Here is a 22,795-nt window from a genome sequence, read left to right on the forward strand (position 1 = left end):
AGCTTAGTTTTTTGAAATGTTCCCTATATTTCAGAAGGATTGCACAGTAGAGTTGAAATTTTTCTGTTCTCAGAATAGAATGTGACTTAACTAGAGCGCTGAGAGTGTTGCATTCTTTGGAGTTATAGAAGCATTGCTTCTATATGGTTGTTCCTAACCCATTTTTTCCCTCTACAGAGGCACTTCTTCAGAAACTTGGGGTCTATTCTGGTTTATGCTTTCCTAGGAACTGCAGTCTCTTGTTTCATCATTGGGTAAGTTGAGTTTTGAGATACCATTTAGTCTCGTGGGATATAATTTTGGCATCTCTTTATCACCCATTGTTGTGCCTTAGCTCGTCCAGCAAGATCAGTGAGAATATGTTGGACGCATAGAGATGCTGTAATCTCTTACCTCTCAAATAATCACGCATACACTGGGTTGCGTGTTTGTCATCAGTAATAAAGTCAGTTCAAAGAGAAACTCATGCTATTCTCTTGACAGCAATGTATTTTTAAACTTATTTTAATATTTTATTCTAAAATTTGTCATGATGAAGGGCAGGTAATTTTTAAAAACGATAAATTAAAATATTGTACATTTTTATAAATAAATATAATCAAGAACAATCTGGTTTAAATGCTTCACTGAATTCTTCTTTCTTTTTCCTCCCAGGAATCTTATGTATGGTGTTGTAAAACTAATGAAGCTTGTGGGGCAGCTCTCTGATAAGTTTTACTACACAGATTGTCTCCTTTTTGGAGCCATTATATCTGCTACTGATCCAGGTATAGACTTCAGTTTTTAAAAAATCATTGGTTTTTTTATGACACTTTTTTCCCCCCTTTTTACTGTTGTTGTTTATAGGATGAGAAGAAATAGTGTTAGGCAATTATGTCTGATCTTTCCCCGTGTCACAGAAATGTCTTTTCCCCTTCTATAAGGGGTAAGAATTGGAAGATTAAAGTATAAACATTACAAAAATCTTTAGAAGTGTGGTTGATGGCATTATTATTTTTAAATGCAGTATAAATTTCCTGTCTGGGAGCCTTAAAAATGGGGTAAAATGGCTAAGAAAAATGAAAAATGCACAAGGAGTTTTGCAGTGTGGCTGTCTGCCAAAAACAGTCCTGCAGTGGTAGAGATACAAGTATTTCCTTATCTCTCCCCAACCATAGTTTGTATAGACCTGGGTGGAGGGGGAGCTATTCTGTATCCCTAACAATGTGGGAATCTGCTTGTATGGATTCTTTCCACACTGTCAGACAAGCATGAGGAGACCTATGCATGAGGAGCCAGTGGCATTCATGGCCCTTTGTGGAAACTGAGGCAATTTATAAATAACCTTGTCATGGCCTCCTCTGACACTTGTTCTGAGGCTTCTTATGGGCTGCGGGAGAGGATTGGAGGGGGGAAAAAAGAAGCAGCAACATTATCTTTCCCCCTCATATTTGTGCCAATATTCTAGGGTGCATTGTGCATCTAATTATGCCTGCTGCAATGCCTGCATTCCATTCTAAGACAAAATTGCAGACTTTGGGGAGGGGGCAATGCCATCTTGTCTTGTTCCCCCCCCCCCATTACCATCACCCCCTACCATGCCGTTGGGTTTAACACAGAACTTTGTCAAGAATTCTGGAGAACTCAAACGTTTGTTCATGGCTTTTTGGTTGGTCCTAATAAGGCCTTGGGATGTGGGTGGCGCTGTGGGTTAAACCACAGAGCCTAGGACTTGCTGATCAGAAGGTCAGCGGTTCAAATCCCTGCGACGGGGTGAGCTCCTGTTGCTTGGTTGCAGCTCCTGCCAACCTAGCAGTTTGAAAGCATGTCAAAGTACAAGTAGATAAATAGATACCACTCCGGCGGGAAGGTAAACGGCATTTCCATGCACTGCTCTGGTTCGCCAGAAGCGGCTTAGTCATGCTGGCCACATGACCTGTATGCTGTATGCCGGCTCCCTCGGCCAATAAAGCGAGATGAGTGCCGCAACCCCAGAGTTGGTCACGACTGGACCTAATGGTCAGGGGTCCCTTTACCTTAATAAGGCCTTAGTGTAGCTTTTGGGGTGTCCCGTCCCCCCTCTGCAATGAGCCAACATGGCTATGCACATTTTAAATCTGGGGTAGAGGAGAGGTGCACTATTGCAGAGGCAATACCCCCTTGTGGCAACAGTAAGTGTTTACCATGTACTCAGTGAGATAATGCCAGATGTCTCCACATGAAGTTGTTTGCTGACTAAATGTTCCCCATGGGGGAACTGAGAAGGTACTGAGTTGCCTTGTGATAACTTGAGCACATGCAAAATGAATGTAGGCACTGGGCCTTGGACAGATGTTTAGGAGACCCGGTACTTTTGTGTGTGTGACTGTACTCATGAGTAGTGATGTTAAAATCTTTTGGAGAATATTCTCGAATATTCTCGATTAATGAGATGTGTACATTTAAAGCAGCTTTGTGGACAACACAGAATTTACAGTATGTGGAGAATGTTCTCTGGAGAATTTTCTAGCAGAGAATATTCTCACCTCATGTCACTACTCAAGAGTATTGAGTACTATCACCTCCTTTTCTGCTGCCCATAGCAGCCATTTTGTGCTGACATTCGCAGCACCTACAGCAAGATAAAAATACCGGGACCTCTCTCTCTCTCTCTTTTTTTAAAGTACTGATTAGACCTTTCACCAACTGCCAACCTGTATTAAACACCGTTGGTTTCATGGTTGTGTTATAGCTGGATAACATTCACTGCATACGAAGTTGGCAGAGAGCTGTTTCTTTCCTGCTCAAAATCACATTTACAATAAGACCAATTTTTAGTGCCTTGTTCTTCTCTTTTCCCAATTGTAGTCACTGTACTGGCAATTTTTAACGAACTTCATGCTGATGTTGACCTCTATGCACTGCTGTTTGGAGAGAGCGTTCTGAACGATGCTGTTGCTATTGTACTATCTTCGTAAGTAAAAAAATTAAGAGTTTTTGATGTGTTATGTGAAAGACCATTAATACAAAATGAACCAATTCCTGATAGTCTTGTAAATCAGATTTGGAAAGACTTCTGTTTTTGCATTTGCCTTGAGATCATTTGCGTGTGGTTGGGATGATAGATGGGAAAGATGCAGCTCCTAAGATAACTAAAGGAGGAAGAATTATGTGGGATAAATATTTTGCTCATTGCTGCTTCTTGTCCCCTCTGTTTCAGTTCTATTGTAGCATATCAGCCCACGGGAGGAAACATCCATGCTTTTGATGCAGCTGCCTTTTTTAAATCTGTTGGTGTTTTCCTTGGAATCTTTAGCGGCTCGTTCATGATGGGAGTAGTGACAGGAGTTGTGACAGCTCTGATATCCTTTTTCTGTTGAATGCTCCCAGTTTTGTTTTTGTTTTTGTTTTTGTTTTTTTTGCTTGCAGATGCCCACTCACTTTTGACTTCATTCTCTGGTGAAAGCAGCATTTCCTCTTATCTGCTACAATCTTCAGGTCTTCTGACTGTAGAATCATAGAGAGCGTCATGCCATTAAAAAAAAAAACTTTACTAGAAAACTGCACTGAAATATAGACAACTTTGTTTTACAGGTAGATCAGTTTGGAGGTACAGTAGTCATCTGCAGGCGAAGTCTCCCATCCTAAGAATGCTGGAATAGGTATGAGGGGGAAAAGGCAAGCAGGCAAACTGTGAAGCAAGACAGCCGTGAGATCGGAAGCCAGGAAGGTTGACAAGCAGAGACTCCCTAGTAGAGCAGTGATGGCCAAACTTGGCCCTCCAGCTGTTTTGGGACTACAACTCCCATCATCCCTAGCTAAAAGGACCAGTGGTCAGGGATGATGGGAATTGTAGTCCAAAAACAGTTGGAGGGCAAAGTTTGGCCATCACTGCCCTAGAGGGAGACAAGAAAGCCAAATTGATGTGTTCAGAATTTGGCTGCTGCCTAGATCAGGTGTGGGGAACCATTGGCCTTCCATATGTTGCTCAACTACAACTTGTAGGAGCCCCAGCAAGCACAGCCAGAGGCCAGATAAGAGTTGTAGTTTAGCAACATTTGGAGAGAGCCAAAGGTTCCTTACGCCTGGCTTAGGTGAATACCCAGCTCTAAGCATTTATAACTTGGCCAGGTCAAGGAGAACCTGTGGTCTACATTTGGAGCTACAGTACCATCACATGAGTATTAACTCATCACATTCAACCCTTTAGGAAGAGTTCTAATAGCTGTAGAAAATACCTAATGCTGTAATTTTTGCGATTCCTTAACACAATAATCACGTAACAAAGTTCACAAAACTGCATTGCTTCCCCTTACTGGAGACTGCGCTCTTTTTTCTGATGTCTTGGAGTACGTTCTTGCTGGCTGAAGCTTGTGGCTTTACAGGTAAGATGCTTTGATATATTAACAGGCTCTGGAATGAATAGATTTTGTGCTTATACAGTAATTGGTATTATTATTATTGGCAACATATTGGGTACTCACGTTGTCACCTTTCAAATTACACTTGTGCTGATGTTACGAAGTTGCATAATATGCATAATATAAATGCATAATATGAATCTAATTTCTGGCGGAATCTATTTGGCCAAATGTAACATGGAAACGAGTGATGAACATATGATTGATAGTACTGTATCTTTTGGCCCTTGAAACTAGATTGCCTTCACATTGTAGATGTCCTGACATATATCTCCTTGTAGAAGTCATGTGTTTTTACTGGACATGGAACTCCTTTTAATGACCGGAGCTGTTACATGTCCTCTTTGTAGATCTTCTTTTTTCACAAATGGCTTTTCTAATGTATTTTGCAATGTGAAGACTTCATTGCTGCAATGTCAACAGATGACTGGGTGGTTGGAGTGCTCTTTATTTATTTTTATTTAATATAGGATTTTTATAGGTCCACACCGGGTTTGGATCCAGTGGATTTTTGACTTTGTGGTATGGCATGGGGATCTGTTCTTCAGTCTGCTTTTGATACCCCCCATCAGTTTAAAAAAGGATTGCAATGTTGTATGGAGTCAGGGGCCTGCTTTTCACAAAACACTGGGTGGCAAAGAGCAATACTACAGCTTTTTGGATTCCCAGCTGTAGATTTTATTCTCATTGCCTTTATAGCAGAGAGATTCACAACACATAAACCTTAAGAGGAGCCAAGGGAGTGGATGCCTTGTGTTCATTGTTGTTGAAAGGAGCAGAAAGCCTAGCAGAAAACAGACTTGTGTTTTCATAGAATTGTAGATTTGGAAGGGACCCTGAGGATCATCTAGTCCAACCCCTGCAATGCAGGAAAATGCAGCAGTCCCATACAGGGATTGAACCTGCAACCTTGGCATTCTCCGCACCATGCTCTAACCAACCGAGCCTTCCAGGTTTTACTTGCATTTCTCCAATATAAATAGCTGATTTGCTGGCCATCCAGTTCTTGGCCAGTGCTGATAAAGTTCACGCAAAGCCCTTGCATGCCAGGCCCATTTTGGGTTGATCTCTCCATATAAACATACCCAAGAGAGACTCTTTTAATTTTGCAAACCCTTAAGAAATATGAGGCACAAACCTGGGATTTGTTCCTGGCAACAGGACTGAATCGTGGAGTATATATCTGCCTGCCTGCCTTTGGAAGAGTGCAGAATGATTTCCCTCACCTAAAAATTAACAGAACCTGGTCCCTGTACCCATGGGATTATGGGACTACCTTTCCAGTACAGATGGCAAAGCGTTGATGCAGAATTAAGCCCCGTTACCTCTCATTGGAACACAGGGCAGGCTCACTTGAAAAGATAACCCACAAAGATAGCAAGTATATATCAGAATATAATGCTTCAGGATTTAAAGAAGATTGATATGAATACTAAGCCAGAAAAGAGATGATGTCTGCATTTAACCTAATGCTGCTTCTTGTTCTGTTTCTCTTGGCAGGCGTGGTATCTGTCCTGTTCTGTGGAATCACACAAGCTCACTATACGTACAATAATCTGTCTGTTGAATCAAGAAGCCGAACCAAGCAGGTGAAAGAATGTCTTCTTAGTTTTGCTTTCTCTCTCTCTCTCTCTATATATATATAATAAGGCATGCTCCTCTTCATTCATTTTGAATGAAGGCTGCTGATACCTGGTAGAAATGGTTAATCTCACAGTTGATGAATGCTTGATTAGGTGAAAGGCACAATTGGGAGGGTCTTATGTACTCCTGCACTTGCAAGTCTGATTAGTACAATCTAGAGAAAGTATTTTGGACAGTAATATGAAAAGTGTGTGTCGAGAAATTATGGTAGTTGCTTTCATTGCTTTTTCACCACGCTAATAAGAGTGCATTAAAAGCTTGGTGGTGGCTTCTTCTTCTTCTTCTTTAAAATCTTTTAGTACCTTAGATTTGCTCCCAAACCAGAAAACTACACAAGCAAATTTACAGTTGCCTGTCTCTGTGCTTTTGCACACTTCTTGGGCAGAGAAATTGTTTTTTTAGTTGGGAACTGTAGTTTACTGCCAAGTTGCAATTCCCAGCACCCTCAGCAAACTACCATTTCCATGATTTTATGGCAGAGGGGGTGAAAGGTGCTTTATAATGTATGTAGTGCTTGCTGCTTTAGATGGTTTGTTCAGAATAGGCTGCTCTGAAAAGCTAGTGTTCCTCTTGATAAGACATGTATATTGCGTTGAATTCAGTTGGCAGACTTCATGTTTTTTCTCCCTTCCCTAACTTCCTTTCCAGCTCTTTGAAGTGCTGCACTTCCTGGCTGAGAACTTCATATTTTCTTATATGGGCTTAGCACTCTTCACTTTCCAGAAGCATATATTCAGCCCCATTTTCATCATTGGAGCTTTCGTATCCTTTATTGGGTTCTTCTGCATTATAACATGTTTCTCGGCGGTGTTGCACTTCTGAGAAGCCAGTCTTGAAAGGGGAGGGGGCGGATCTTTGGAGCAGCTGAGCTAAAGGAACTAAAACTGGATGAGAAAGGGGGAAGCCCTGTTTCCCCCAACAGGTACCTGTGCACCTATAGGGAGAAAACAGGCCTTTAACACCTTGTGTGTCTAGTAGTACTTTCCTGCAAATGCCATGGTAAGAATACCGCTCTCTCAACTAGGCTGACTTCTGGGGCTTAAAGCCAGGGATCCTGAGGTGCAAATAACAAGTAAGAATTAGAAATTTGCAGAGGAAAATGGGAAGGTGAGGGAAGAGATAAGACCCTCCCATTAGCCAGTTCTCGCTGCACTGCCTTATGAGGAACAAACACATACACAGAAACCATGTCTTCCTTGTAACCTGAAGCTCTGCTCTCTGAGGTAAGTGCAACCTAATTCCTCTTGACAGTACTTTCCACCCAACCTTCTACTGATTTGGTGGCACACCTGAGACTTCTCTGTTGGCCCCTGTGTTACAACGTTACAAGAATATTATGTGGAAACCTTATGTTAGGCTTTTTTTTAAAAAAAAAAAACCGTCTCAGTACGATGATAACTTAAAATCCTTTAAGTTGTACAATGAATGTTAATAACAGTGGAATATCCTAACATACTGAATTTTCCCTGAGCAAACGGCCAAGGCTCTTGTTTGTTTTTGCTGGCATTCTTAAGAAATGGAAAGCAGCTTTATCCATGTGGTGTGTGTGAAACGGGCAAGCGGTCTCAAGTTCAGTCCCTGGCCTCTCCAGGTACGAACTGGGAGAGAACCACGTCTAAAATCCTGGTGAGCTATAACTAGCCACTGTAGGCCGTGCTGGGACTATATGGAGCAATGGGCCTGACTCACTATAAGGCAGCTTCCAAAGCTAAGGAGTGAAGAGGATCTTGATAACCTTGGCGTTATCAGCACCACACTCTTAACTAAGCTATCCGGGATGAGCAAGAATTTTCCTTGTTTTTGAAGAGACCAATCCAGTTCTTCCTCTTCCGTTTTATCTCCTCTAAGCACCGTTTGTTTGGCCTTACGGAACAGCTCAAAAGCCTGTGTGAAGGTTTAAGAGGAGGAAAGTGCCCACATGAGAAATTTTGCCCTGTAGGAGTGAGCGATTCTACCCCTCATATGAATGCTAATGTGACACAGACTCTGTTCGGTATGAATGCAATGCTAATACAGTGGTACCTCAGGTTACAAACATCTCGGGTTACAAACTCCGCTAACCCAGAAGTAGTACCTCGGGTTAAGAACTTTACCTCAGGATGAGAACAGAAATTGTGCGGCAGGCCCCATTAGCTAAAGTGGTACCTCAGGTTAAGAACAATGTTACACAGACTTTCACTTGAGTGTGTTTGACTCAGCAGTGAGGGAATGCCATGTGGGAGTTAAGTGCACTCTTAACTCTCTCTCTCTTTCTTTAGGGTGCCTCAAACAGAATAGCAGCAAACAGGCTTCTCTGTACTGGAGGGTTATTAAGCAAGGGCTGCCTCCCCCCCCCCCTTTTCTTAAAAACACACACACAAAAACAGCTGTAAGGGAGCAATAGTTACAGTATAGAGATACTGGCTTTACCTGTTCGGAGCCACATAACAGCAGGTTTCGAAAGAACAGGAAAAAAGGTTCCTGGGTTGGAACAGAACACTTAAGTTTAAAGAAACTACCTGATCATAGTGTGGCGTAGATAACAATATTGGATCCTTAACCAAAAGGTGCTGTTAGATAGCTGTTTTCCTGGGACGAGCTGCACACATCTACCCTCTTTCATTCTTCTTGAATCTGGGCAGAAGGCACAAGATCAGCTGGAATTTCCAGCACATGCTGATGTTTTCAGGTAAGATGATAAGATCAAGCTTGTAATCTTATCTCATCTACAACACAAAGTTCCCATCTGTAGATACAGGTATCACAGATATATAGCCAGGGTTTTTGTGGGAGGGGGGCAGGATTTTTTTTGGGGGGGGGGAGAACCTCAGTTTGCTGTGTATTTTTATTGATTTTTATTGATTTGGGCTTGTCTCCTCCTACCTAGCATGCCGGTCAAGGGCCTCCTCTTCCCTCTCTCTCTCTCTCTCTCTCTCTCTCTCTCTCTCTCTCTCACACACACACACACACACACACACACACCAAACTTCACAAAGGGTGACTATTTTTTCAAGAAATAACTTCAGTGTTTCATGTAAAGTCCATCAGATTTATTTATAACCCCCACTTCTTGAGAAGTGTTGTAGGGACAGAAAGGTTTGAAGAGGTGAGGGGGGGGCAGAGCAGGCCTTGAATACAGTTGTAATGCTGCTTGCCACCTTGGATGGATATCTAAAATAATAAAAAGAAATAAATGCCTTATAGTGGCTCAGGACAGGGAGGACGGGTTTTGCGTTTCTCTACCCTGTGGCTCTTGTGATGTTGTATCAACTGCTCTTTGTCGAGGTTTCCAAACTCTGCAAAAACCTGGAAGCAGACTAAGTTGCACATGTCTTGTCGCTCCACTGATTAACAACCTCTCTCAAGAGACTTGAGCAGAAACCTGCTTCCTTTGCATAACATAATTAGTTACTCAGAGAGCATATTTTAGGGCATCTTAATGGGGAACTGACAGCTTATTTTTGGAATGGAATGCCAACAGCCCTTAACACTTAGCTTAAGTGACATATCCTCTTGGGCAAGGGCCATAGTTCAGCGGTAGAATATCTGTGTTGCTTGCAGAATGTCCCAGCATCTGCACCTAAGACTCTCTGCTTGACGAAGTCCTGGAGAAAGAAATGGCTGGTCCATGTGATTCATACTGGGCTAGATGTGCTTCTTATGTTTACTGCTCCCCCCAAGTCTATATTACTTGGGACGAAAACACCTTAGCATTCCAACTCTAGGTTTGAGGGGGAAGTATCATACAAAACAGCTCTTGTATTGTCAGGTTTTACATTCCTCTCACTTGTTTATCTACAGGACTTCGAGGAGCCATGGCATTTGCTCTAGCCATACGAGACACCGCAACTTATTCTCATCAGATGATGTTCTCCACCACACTCCTCATTGTCTTCTTCACTGTTTGGATCATTGGCGGAGGCACAACGCCCATGCTCTCATGGCTAAATATAAGGTGCCCATGTTGAATCTAAACTGTACCTTTTTCAGCGTCACATTCACATTTTTTAAATAACAAGGAAATAACACGAACTGCTTGATACGCACAAAATCAGTGTCATATGCATTCGATGTTTGGCTTTGCATCATAGGAGAATAACTGCTTGTAACAGAATTGCATAACAGCAAAATCTTGCTGTTCATTCAGGGGTTGAGCATTTTGCTTGCTTCTTAATACCTAGTCATGTTTGAGGTCTGTGTGGGGTTTTTGCAGGGGTAGGTTACCAAGATCGTGGTAGCTCACAATAAGTGGCCACAGTTAAATAGCAGAACCCTATCCTCTGTTATAACTTGTGGGATGCTGGTGCCTATCAAATAGCATGAGAAGCTCATATATCCTACAAGGGGTGCGGGGCATTTAAGAACCTTCCTCTGCAATCAGTAGAGCAACACATTTATTTCCTGTTTGCCTGGCACAGTTCAGATACGTTTCTGTAAGGCGATACATACAAGCAGAACATTTGTACAAGGGGCGGGGACTGTTTTACTCTTCTATTGCAAGTTAATTATTTATAGGCTTAGTACTTTCCCGACATACAGCTTCTGGCGTGGGAGCAATATGTAGTCAGATGCTGGGGAATTGGCAAATTTGCTTGTAGTTTGTAGTGTACTTCTTGTGATCTTGTTTGATCTTAATTTGTCATCTAGTAATTTCCCATTTTCATAAGTTTCCAATGAGGTCAATAGGGGTTGTGGAAGCCCATTGACAAGAAGAGGACTCTGGTTCTGTACTGTGCTAAATGGCTTTTCATAACAAGAAGAGTTTGGATTTGATATCCCGCTTTATCACTCCCCTTCAGGAGTCTCAAAGCGGCTAACATTCTCCTTTCCCTTCCTCCCCCACAACAAACACTCTGTGAGGTGAGTGGGGCTGAGAGACTTCAGAGAAGTGTGACCAGGCCAAGGTCACCCAGCAGCTGCATGTGGAGGAGTGGGGACGCGAACCCGGTTCACCAGATTACGAGTCTACCGCTCTTAACCACTACACCACACTGGCTCTCCTACAAGCCTGCTGCTATCTAAATAGAACTGTTCGGTTTTCTGTATTCTTGCCAGTGTATCATAAACAAAGATGTTGCAAAAGTGCCATTTCCTTCCCTCACCCCTTTGCCTAACCCAGCAATGTTTTTGAATGTTTCCTGGCTCTCTCTCACAAGTTCACCATTAGCTATGCACCAGGTTGTGTCCAAGCATCCATCTGGGTGGGAAGCAAAAAACAAAACAAAACACTTAGTGGAAAAAACGGCTTAGCTTTGCAGTTACAGATATGGATGTGTCTGTCCATGCTGTAGGAAACTGGAGTGTGAGTGTTCTAGGTAGGCTTTCTTGGTAGGCTTTCTTGACATTGACTGGTTTACCAGGTCTGACACTTATTTGTTGTTGTATTTGCTCTTAGCACGCTGAATAGGAAATATTTAAGTCAGGATTGATCGCTGTGCTGAATTGAAGGAGTGAGAGGCTGGGCCACTGATTTCAAACTTAATATTGGTACCCTTCCTGGAAACAAGTGTCACAGTCCTTTCGTTTGTGCCACAGGCATGGGAATGTACTTCAATATTGGACGAGCATTCTGGAACTCTATATACAGTTCAGTGTAACATATCTTCCTTTTGATTAGGTCTGCTAACCTCAGTGTGCTAAATTTGACCTTAGAGCTGCAGAAAAAATAATTGCAAGCCCCCATTATCATACCACTTTTAAACAGCCATGCTTTCCTGCAAAGTGCAGATGAGGCTGCATGAGATGAAACCTTCAGTCCAGGAGATGGCAGTCATGCGCAACATTAAAATACCATGCGAAAGAAAGTTGGCTGTTCATCGAGATCCTGTTGCTGAAAATGTCTCTCTGTACATTGCAAGAGAGTGGGATAGTGGCTGATAGCTGAGGATTAGACGCTCAGGACTCTGCACAGTAGGAATTGGAAGGTTGGTCTTGACTTCGCATGCCTGGCAGTTTGCTGCAGAGGTACACAACCTGTAGCCCTTTAGATGCTGTTGGACTAAACTCTTATCATCCCTGACCATTGGGTGTGCTGGCTGAGACTGATGGGAGTTGGACAGCAACATTATCTGGAGATGTGCAGGTTCCCCAGTACGCTGGGGTACTGTAATGTTTGCTGGAAGAATTATGTCTGGCTGAAGGTGCAGTGTCTGTTTCAAACTATCGCTAGCAAGAACAAATGCGGAAACTACAGATAGCACTTCCATGAGACATAGTGCCAATGCACTGCTACAGTCCTACCCACTCTTAGCAGTTTGAACTCTGGGGGACTTAGAATGGTAAAGTTGGAAAGGACCAAGAAAGTCATCTAGTCCAAACCCCCTGCGATGCAGGAAGCTTTTGCCCAACATGGGGCTCAAACCCACGACCCTGAGATTAAGAATCTCATGCTCTACCGACTGAACTATCCCAGCTTCTAAATAAATGCATGATATCAAGCGGCTATTGTGACATGGCTATCTGTAACGAGGTTATAACTGTCTGTTGTGACCCACTAGTCTGTATGCAGTGAGTGCAGTTACATTTTAAGTAATGCCTGAATAGGAGAGCTTAAAATCTGGTTGTCTTCAAAACCTTTTGCAGTTCACCCATCTTCAGAGAGAAGGGGCTTGAGCCAGGAAACCAAAAAACCGCTGGCAGCGTTTTCTTCTGCAGAAAACAGCTGACTATGCTAGTTTTCCTGGTAGTTCTCAGAAGAAATTAAACTAAACTGCAGCTAAATTCTGGTGTTCATTATGACCTAACGAAAATGAACTTTCGTTTTTAAAATGATTGCTTTTGGAGACAAGCAGTTGCCTTAAACATCTATTATATGTTTGGTCTTTTTAGAGGGTGGGGGGACATATTGGGGTATGGAAACGAAATGGATACATTTGAAGTGTCTATAATTTCCTCCATTTTCAATGTTTACACTGTGAATTCCATTGCTTATGTAGTCAAAACAGCACCACACATACACACATGGAGGGTGTATCAGTAATGTTGAGGAAACTCCAAGGTTTGCAGAAGTACAGTTTTTTAAAAGAGGGGGGGGGAATCCCATAGAGGCTGGGGAACTCCAAAAACAGGCCAATGAGTAGTGCATGAGACCCTTAATCTCAGGAGCCACACATAGGGCAAAAGACTTCTGCATTGCAGGGGTTGGACTACAGTTCTATGATTCTCTGTGAATATGCTCATTGGCCATGGGCACTGTTTCTCTGAAGGCCGCTGGAGACTGGCTCGCTGAGCCCTTGGAGGAGGAAGCTGGCAAGTTGTTCTAAACCAAGTTTTGCCTTGGTTCATTTTGCTGTTTTGAGGCAATTGCACATGCCAAGCTTCTGCTTGTGCAACTAACTGAATCCAAGTCCCATGAACACAAGGGTTTCAGTCTCTCTTCTGCATTTTTGTGTGAGCCAAACAGTTCCCTTCACGTATAAGAGGTCAGGGGAGCTGCAGCACAATATACAATTAGGACACTTTGGGGTCAAGGAATGCGATAGAAGGGCAGTTGCACCCTTTCTTGTCTTTGCTGATGACACTGCTATACTCTCGAGTCCTTATTAGTTATCATTTACTAAGAAACTCCTATTGTGTTTGAGTATACACCATCATTTGAAACTATATGAACTGGCTGCCACAGTCTGTCTGTGCCATAACAGTTCAGATCTAAATCTAGTCCATCCATAATGTGCATGGGGATCCTAGCATGTAAGAAGATCTAGTTCTGCTAGATAAGAATCTAGTTCTGCTTATCAGAACATTCTTAGAACCTTCAGCCATCTAGCTGAGCTTTCTTCCCCAGGAAGCGTCAGTTTCTGAATGTGTCAGTTTAGCCAGCAGGAAGGCTAGGGCATATGCCTGTATAGATATATATTGGGTTTTCTTTGTGGTTTGTTTTTCCCCACCTTGTTTTGCCACTAAGCTATGGTCACGCGGCAGTACTGAGCAGGAACGGGGAAGTTAAACTGGAAAATCAGAGTTGGGGTTTACAAGCACGGGAAGGGAGTAAAAACCTGAGAAAGAGGACCTTGAAGGGAGTGGGAGAGACAAAATGGGGACGGGGGAGAAGGAAAGGGCATTTGGGAGAACGCACAGGAGTCAAGAAAGGAGATTGCAACCAGGAAAAAAAGAGGGGGGTGGAAGAAGACTGTGTTCCACATAAATTGGCAGAGAAGCACTGAGGGAAGAGTCAGGAGGGAAGGAGTTACAAGCAGAGGGCTTGAGTGAAGAGGAACCTAAGAAGACTGTAGAACAGGCACAGGCAAACTCCGGCCCTCCAGATGTTTGGGACTACAATTCCCATCACCCCTAGCTAACAGGACCAGTGGTCAGGGGTGATGGGAATTGTAGTCCTAAACATCTGGAGGGCCGGAGTTTGCCTATGCCTGCTGTAGAATATAGGAATTGCAGCCATAGGCGTCTGGTTTGCTGCATTGTCCTTACTTTCTGGCTTTCCTTTTAAGTGTATAACACTTGTATTTTTTATGTTTGTCTTTGCAAATGTGCTGAGGCCCTAGGGAGGGGCTTGTTTGAGAGGCAGTGAGAGAGAGAGCGCAAGAGCGCATATTTGTTGTTGCAGCCTGGAGTGTTGCCTGCTGCGTATGCCTAAAACATTTATTGTTTCCGCAAGAATGATGGAATTGGTATTACACTAGCATTTCTCTTCTGATTTTGTTGACGTGTTTGTTTTTTAAAAAACATTTTAGTATTATGGTTGGGTGTGTGTGTGTGGGTGGGTGGGTGGGTGGGTGTGTGCGCATAAAGCTGCCCTAAGAAACTTTTGGGAGGGGTGGGGTGGAAGGCAGGGTAAAAATCTATAATTAAATAAATTCCATTCTTGTGCTGTACTAGAGTTGGCGAACATGTTCCATCGGTGGAAGAGATGAATGAAAGCCGCTGGCTGTACTTCAGGTGACAAATAATAGTTCCATTGGTAATGAGCTTTACCTGATGCTTGGCTTTCTTCATCTTTCTAACCTAAGGTGTATGCACTCTCTGTCTGCTGTTGCATGTCTTGCCTCTTAATGCTGCAGGATTCCTGGATTTTCTGCAAACCTTGCTTCATGTGGGTTGAAAGAATGCAGTAGCTGTTATCTACAGTCTCTTAACCTATAAGTTAAAAGGAGTGCAAAGATTTAGAATGTAAACATGCATTCTAGGGAAGTCTTGCAATTCAGATAGAAATCGTGGCGCGTACTTTGGCTAAATTAGAATTTTCTGAATTAATAGCTGAGCTTTTGCTGTGCTGTTCTTGTGAAGCACCAAGAATTTTATCCTTCATTATAGCGTATTAAAGCAAGCCAGTCTGATCTGGAAAATTGACATTTGTTTCTTAAGCACAGTGTACACAAAAGATGCCCATAATGGTTGACTACCTAGTAACTGTCCTAATAACATCCTTCCGGAACATCAATTCTAAGCAAACGCAAATATTTGCATTAAGAGATTTTTTTGTATGAACGTTATACTGGGGTGCAACCAGCTTGTTTTGTTTTTTTACTTAAAATTGAACACAAAAGGCTATTATTATTACTACTTCTACTACTACTACTACAATATAAAACACAACAATACATAACATGGTACCAAACAAAAACAATACCCCCCTACAGTTTAAAAGGCCATAGGTTGTTTAATTAGCCAAGGCCAGGGAGAAGAGGAATGTTTTTGCATGGTGCCTAAAGATATGTAACAAAGGTGCCAGATGAGCCTCTGTGGGGAAAGCATTCCACGAATGGGGAGCCACCACAGACAAGGCCTGTTCTCATGTTGCTACCCTCTGGAACTCTCTTGGAGGAGGCACGTGAAGAAGGGCCTCAGATGATGACTGCAGGGTCTGGGTCAGTTCATATGAGGAGAGGCAGTCCTTGAGGTATTGCAGCCCTGAGTCATTATGCACCAGAGTGGTTGCATAAGATTTTACTGTAAAGGTTTTTGGAAGATCTAGTTAGGTTGGTATTTAGCTGGTATTTGATGGAATACTCACTTCCATTTTCAAAGGACAAACATGGGGAGGGAATTGTTATTTAAATTTGCATTTAATTAAGGACTTCCAGGCACCTAAAAGTAAAAGGTGTTTGTTTGCAGCGTTCCCCTTCCATGAATGGAGAATCTCCTTCCTTTTGTGGAAGGTGGAGGTTCCTGCTGTAAGAACAACAAGATAAAGTGATTTTTACTAATCCCTGCTTTTCCTCTGCTGCCCTCCTCTGCTGTTCTGAAGATTTCCTCAACCTTCCAAAGCAGATTTTTGTGAGCGGAAGGTCATCCGAAAAGGGGTTAAGATAGGTTTTGCTTGGGAAGCAGTTCTAGAGTTTAGAAGCTGCCACACCAAGAAGCACCTTTATTTGGCGTCCACCAAGTTTGCGTCAAGCTTTGGTGGGACAGGAAAAGGAGTTTCTCTCAAACACTTGAAAACCTGGACAGGCTGATGTGGGGAGATGACCATCTTTATAACCAAGTAGACTAGTCCCAAGTCTTGAAGGGCTTTGTAGTTCCTTATCAGTACTTGTGAGTTATCCGCAGAAACAGACTGGTAGCCGGCAAAGCTGTTGTAACAAGGTAGTTGTGTGCTTCCAAGAAATAGCAGTTGCGTAATGGAAAGGGATGTGAAAGTAAGCCGAGAAGATACTTTTTCAGGCAACGAAAGAATTGTGGGAAATAGGGGGGAAATTGGAGATGTGACCATGTGCAAAAGTGAGGGCTTCTTTCCCCTTTTCTTTTTGGAAATACAAAGTGTTGTTTGAAGGGATTTTACTCTATTGGGTACGCTAAAAAAAAGCATCAACACGAGGAGCTTGCCATAGTGATTTTAGCAAGTGCGTACCCTTGCCTCTTTCCCTCAAATGCAGTATGGGAGTATCCAGTCCTCTATGGACCAGTACTGACAGTACTAAAGAAAACGAAAGTGAAGACTACCATCTTCAGTTGGGACTTGCAGGGGGTGAAGATGTTCTTGCTTGACTCACTGGCAATTGCTCAGCGAAGCTCAAGAACTGCTGTGCCAAAGGGTTAACCTCTTTGTATTCTGTATATAAAAAACTACTCTCTTTTGGTCCTGCCACTTGAGAACCTTCAACTGGAGAAATCAAGAACTGTAACTGTTCCTATTCTGTCTTTCTGGGACATGTGGTTGATTGAACATTATCCAGCAGGGGAACTGACACCATAATTGCCCTATACTTGGATTTGCTGTGTTCTGCTTGGTCACTAATGGCTTTGTCTTTCCATGCTTTAAAAATGTGTGCTGTTTCGAAAAACAACTTCCTCATGGTCTGCTCTCTTGTAACCTTCTGCAAACTGATCTCTTCTTGGGTTTCTAAGCAACGGGATCTTAACTCTCTGCTTCTGCCCTGCGGCTCCTTTCACCCAAAGTATCTGAACCTTCAAAACTGTCACAAACCAGCTGTTTTGGGGCTACAATTCCCATCATCCCTGACCACTTGCCCTGCTAGCTAGGGATGATGGGAGTTGTAGTCCAAAAACAGCTGGAGACCCAAGTTTGGGAAACCCTGATTTTATAATGATGTCCCATTGTCTCCCTGGCAAAAAAAGAAAGAAGGCAGATGAAGCTTAAGTACATCTTGCTGAAACTAAGGAGATCTGGGTCTGGTCAGTACCTGGATGGGTGACTACCTGGGAGATAGATAGATATATAGCTATAGATATGGTTTTATGTCAGAAGAAACATGTGATATAAATATAAGAAAATAAATATGTCGTGAACCCATCATAACATAACAGAGGAATTGTAATCTACCTATTACATCATATAAGGAAAACAAGCTGATGTGATGCTCCAAGCTACTGAACATGACAATCAGCATTTTCTCTCTCCAAAATAAAATGCTGCTGCAGCTTTATAAAGTGATTCCTTGCCCAGAATTTTGAAGTCTGGCAGCAGTGTTCAACTTGCAGTAGTTGGTGTGATGGGGCTTATCCTGACAGTGGCTGCATAGAATCCTGTAGATTACAATAATCTTTCTGAAACTTCTTGCACCACAACAAAGTGTTCAGCCACCCTTTTACAATGGCGCCAAGCCCAGTTTAAAGGGCATTACAAGTTCACCTAAGCACACAGTATTCTGAATCCTCCCCTTGATGTTGTTTTGTTTTGTTCTTTGGCAGAGTTGGAGTTGATCCAGATCAAGACCCGCCACCCACTAACGACAGCTTTCAAGTCCTTCAAGGAGTGAGTAGCTACCTTTCTTCATAGGTTAATGAGATGCTGGAATCGTACTTCGACAAATCACAAGTGCTAATTGCATGCAAGAGCCCAAAGTCCATAAGGTCTCTTATTACTTTCTTTTATCACGTGAAAAAGTTGCAATTACTGGAAACCTGAGCTCATTCAAACCAGTTTCTTCTTGGTTACTAAAGAGGCATAGCAAATGCTTATATAGAAGAGATTCAAAAGCAGCAAAAAGGATGCGGAGTCTTTGGGGTTTTTCTACTGCTAGGATTTTGGACAACCCTGGGGGGTATTTAAGAAAACGAAACAATGCTCAGGTCAATTAGGGGCAAGCCTAGACCAAATGGGGAGGTATGGCTTTCAGATTTAGGCAAATCGAGCTAAAGGATTCCTCTCTGTAACAATTCTGGTGCTTTTGTCCATTCCATCATTCTATTCATCATCACAATAAACAGAGTTCTATTGCATTCAATATATGCTCAGTAATCTTTTTGCTAATTTCCCCCTTGATAGTTAAAATGCAGTGCAATATCCTCCTGGAGCACCATGATTCCGGGCCCAAGGCAGATAACAAATATCGCACTTCTAGGTACATATGTTACAATGCAGGTTGGCATATAACATGTGATCGGGGACATGTGTAGGCTTGGTAACATAGCATGAAGGAGAGCATAAGGGACAGAACTAATGCCCAGTAGAGAAACGTCCTATATCTGTTCCTCCTTTGCATAGGTCCATATGGCCATGGTCACCATCTCTTCCATTTTCCATGCCAAACAAAAGTGAAGACTGCCATCTTCACTTGGGGGTGAAGCTGTTCTTGCTTGACTCACTGGCAATTGCTCAGTGAAGCTCAAGAACTGCTGTGCCAAAGGGTTCACCTCTCTGTATTTCGATATATAAAACTGGTCTTCTTCTTCTTGACAGGAGGGTCCAGATGCCGAAAGAAGGAACCGGACAAAACAGGAGAGTGTTTGGATCTTCAGGCTGTGGTACAGCTTTGACCACAAGTATCCTTTTCGAGCTGTTAGAAAGCGCTTAGAACAAGAGGTAGCCACTGGCTCTTTATAGCTGGTCTCTAGGATGAGAGTGGACAGCTAGGATGAGAGTGCTCCAGCAAGAGCAATGGGCAAATAGCTCAGTTGGTTAGAGTGTGGCACTGAGTTGGGACTAGATGACCCACAGGGTCCCTTCCAACGCAATGATTCCATGAAATGAAGGCACCACTTAACTCACAAATGGCCTCCCAGCAATAGGAAACTCCAAGAAATGGAGGGAGGGGGGAAGTTGCCAGAGCCCAGCATCAAGAAAAAGATTACTTCCCAGAAGGCCGGTCAGCCAGAAAGAATTTGGGTAACCAGAAGAGCCAGGTGGCTTTCCTGATCCCAACCTTTTTACCCTTTACCTCTCTCCCTAACCTTCCCCAGTCACACGATCATCTTCACATGCAGAACAAAATCTGGATATAGCCTTCCTCTGGTGGCTTCATGAAGCCAGTGTCGCAACGCAGAGCATGACACATTGTCTCATTCTTCAGGGCACATGAAGAGTGAGGTTAATGCTGGCCAATGCCAGGAACAGACTAGCGTTGCACAACACGGCGCCCTGATCTGTGTGTTGCAACAGTGGCGAGGAAAAGCTGTTGCCCAGGTGCCATATCCAGCTTTTTCTGCATGAACACGCCGGCTGCCTCTAAGCCCCCTGATCAGGCAGCTTTGAAATAATGGCATGCAACACGGGGACAAATAGAAGAAGATACCTTCACCCCGGTATGGCTCCCCTTTATCACATACACAGCCCAGCAAGACAACGACAAGAATCCACCAACAGCATACGAATCAATATAGCTAACCTGATTCAACCCCCCCCCCCAAAAAAAAACAAAGTTCACCACAGCCAATCACAAACAAGCAGCCACACCCTAGGCTAACCCCAATGTCTCTCACCACCAAAGGAACACAAGCGAATAGCAAAGAGAACCCACACAAACGACGCTGACACAAAACCCCACACATACATTAAGCAAATTAGAAACATCGCCTCCCGAGCCCACCCCAACATGCCTTTCCCCCCTCCACCTCTCCCCCCCTTTTCTTCCTAATGTAACCCTAATGTCTCAACAAATGAAACTGACCTATGGAAAATGTAACTTGAAAAAAGAGACATTGCGCATACCTTTGTAAATCAAGAAAACTTTAATAAAAAAAAACTTGTTTACAAAAGCAATTTAAAAAAATGAATATAGCCGTGATGAATTGGGGAAGAAGTATTTTTTTTTTTAATTGTTTTTACTAAAGCGTGTTTCTTTTCCTTAACAATGCATTAAAAGTTACCTCAAGCCCATTCTCACACACAGTGGCCCTCCGCTCGTTACGACTCTTCCAAGTTGGTGCGGCTTGATAGCGCGTTGCTTATCGACTCCCCAGGTTTATGAGGTCAGTGTGTTTTTCCCATTCGGTTAACAAACGTGTTTTCTTTAGCTACAGTAAAAAAAAAACTTGGGCGCACACTGCAGTGCTCCATTTCTGAAATGCAGTAGAAGCAACACATATTCTGATACATTCCGATAAATGCTATCTGAGATGTTGCTGTTGGTATATTTGTGACTGTAGGAACACCTGAGTACAGTAGGTTTTTAGAGGAACATGGATTTACATTCTTTTGGGTAGATATGGAAATAATTCAGAATGCTGACGTCATAAGACTGGCTGGATGAAGAGGAGTGGTGGGAGGCTGCCCCAAGGGAGGAAGGCTCAGACCCAGGGGACTGGTGGTGGGACAAGTGGTCAGAGGGAGAAGGAGCAGACAGGAAGGGAGGAGGTATCGGGAACGGGAGAGGCCACAGGGTTTAGTGAGCGGGAAGAGGCTGGAGAGGAGGGGGGGTCAAGAGGCTGTGGAAGAAAATGGGGAGTCTCCCCCTCCTGTTGCAACCAGCTCCCCACTCCCCGGTCTCCCAGAACACTGAGAGGAATGATGAGGGCAGAGGAACGAGAGGAAGAAGGCGTGCTAGAAAGCCTTCGGTCCTTACAACTGCTTCATTGGGGCAAGATCTCCTGGAAAGAGTTTCTGAGACGTGAGCTCTGATTTGTTCCCTTGAATAAAGAGTCAACTACACTGGCCTCAGTTGCTTTATTGTTTTATTGCTGACCTGCACCTGACTCCAGCCCTGACAGTTGGGTCCTCTGTGGCACCACCTTATTAAGAATGGACCGTTTTCAGCAGATGCTGTGTGCGATTTGCACAGTGACACGAGAGAAACTTTGGAACAAGCGACTCTGTTAGCTCTTTAGGAGTTCCACAACATCCCTGTGTTGGTGGTCTTGCTGTTTTTAAGGTCCTCAATTGGATTTGAGAGACAATTGGCATAAATATTGGCGATTGGGATTCAGTCATGTAGCATACCCATGGCTATGTGTTTAGCTTTTAAAAAGCAACTTAGCTGGTGAGCTGTTTTAGGCGAGGTTCAAAGTTTGCTGAGAACTCAAGAGTTGGGGAAGGAGACTCTACTTGCTCTGTGAAGGGCAAGTGAGGCAGATTCTTCCCCTCCCACTCGTCCTCTGGTATGTTTCGGTGGGTGGGAGGCAGCCGGGATTTGAAGGCACTTGAAACGATGAGAATCTTTCTTGCTGCCTTGGAAAGCCTTCAAGGCATGGCAAACTCCTTTGTAACTGTGCTTTTGAAAGCTTTCCCAAGCAGCAAGGTGGATTCTGATCACCTGCAGATCTGAATGCAAAGCGAGAGGCTTGGGGAAGAGGAGAAGATAGCAGCCAAAAATTGCTGGCTACCAAAGCCAGCCAAAATCTGTGGTCTCGTGCTGAGGTTTGTTTGTGTACATGCACAAAACTAACAGGAAGCTGGGGAAAACTCTGCACGAGCTTTAAATTGCACAGGTAGTATTTAGCTTGGACTGCGTTCCACAGACTGGGAACTGAGTTGCATGAGTCGATTTCATTAGTCCCGAAAATGGCACAGGTTTCAATCCTTTGTTAGCTGCGGGATTCCTGTAATATTGACTTGCACTGCAGCCCCTGCTTTTCTTCTTTAATGAGGTAGATTAAGTACTTTAAAAATTACATTGAAGTGTCAGTTCTGCTAAAACACTTCTCTTTCACCGAAGGCTTACCCTGAGGAGTTAACATATGAAAATATAAAGGAAAATGTCCATGCGGCTACTGTAACATGCCCAGTTTCAGGAATGCCTCCATCCTGGGGGGGGTATATATTTAAATATATATTTAACAGGATGAGTAAAAGTTGAACCCAAACACATTCTTGCAGATAGCATATCTTAAACTCACTTGAGAAGTAAGGAATCGAGAGGCCGTTTTAGGGTTATTTTTGGAAGATTTTCAAGCCCCCAGGGATCCATGTTTTGGCCTCTTTCAAAAGAATGTTTCAGATTACTTGAGGTCCATCTGAAGTATTCGCTTGTCCCTTCCGCCTCAAGACAGCATAATCCTGAGCAACGCTGTCAGTTATGGTGTATTGGTGATAGCTGGGGGTGTGTTTTTTGTAAGTGGTATTTGTGTCCCACTTGGCTGCAGTTTTATAGCTTGCTCTAGGATAAACCAAACTTAGCAAAGGGAATGTTTGGTGAAGAACATGGGTTGAGGTAAAGTCCTGT

General features: G+C 43.2%; 1 protein-coding gene and 1 long non-coding RNA gene across 3 annotated transcripts in view; one reads left to right on the top strand and one right to left on the bottom strand.

The window, feature by feature from the left end:
• SLC9A7 (solute carrier family 9 member A7) overlaps positions 1 to 22,795 on the top strand; it is a 49,878-nt gene that overhangs the window by 24,176 nt on the left and 2,907 nt on the right. The window contains exons 4-16 of one of the 2 annotated variants that reach the window (XM_081859020.1): positions 178 to 254; positions 655 to 767; positions 2,827 to 2,932; positions 3,179 to 3,320; positions 4,238 to 4,343; positions 5,880 to 5,968; positions 6,672 to 6,785; positions 8,580 to 8,691; positions 9,804 to 9,957; positions 14,835 to 14,894; positions 18,108 to 18,171; positions 19,099 to 19,181; positions 20,501 to 20,606. In XM_081859020.1, the coding sequence (XP_081715146.1) occupies positions 178 to 254; positions 655 to 767; positions 2,827 to 2,932; positions 3,179 to 3,320; positions 4,238 to 4,343; positions 5,880 to 5,968; positions 6,672 to 6,785; positions 8,580 to 8,691; positions 9,804 to 9,957; positions 14,835 to 14,894; positions 18,108 to 18,171; positions 19,099 to 19,181; positions 20,501 to 20,606 (1,326 nt within the window). The remainder of the gene's footprint in view (positions 1 to 177; positions 255 to 654; positions 768 to 2,826; positions 2,933 to 3,178; positions 3,321 to 4,237; positions 4,344 to 5,879; positions 5,969 to 6,671; positions 6,786 to 8,579; positions 8,692 to 9,803; positions 9,958 to 14,834; positions 14,895 to 18,107; positions 18,172 to 19,098; positions 19,182 to 20,500; positions 20,607 to 22,795) is intronic. The other variant, XM_081859021.1, reaches the window with a different exon arrangement.
• Positions 10,379 to 14,828, bottom strand: LOC309340327. The gene is made up of 2 exons (XR_014155937.1): positions 14,363 to 14,828; positions 10,379 to 14,218 (listed from the first exon to the last, which is right to left on the bottom strand). It is a non-coding gene; the product is annotated as an uncharacterized lncRNA (long non-coding RNA).

Source organism: Podarcis erhardii (assembly GCF_964252035.2).
Source record: "Podarcis erhardii genome assembly, chromosome: 4".
NCBI classification, from domain to species: Eukaryota; Metazoa; Chordata; class Lepidosauria; order Squamata; family Lacertidae; genus Podarcis; species Podarcis erhardii.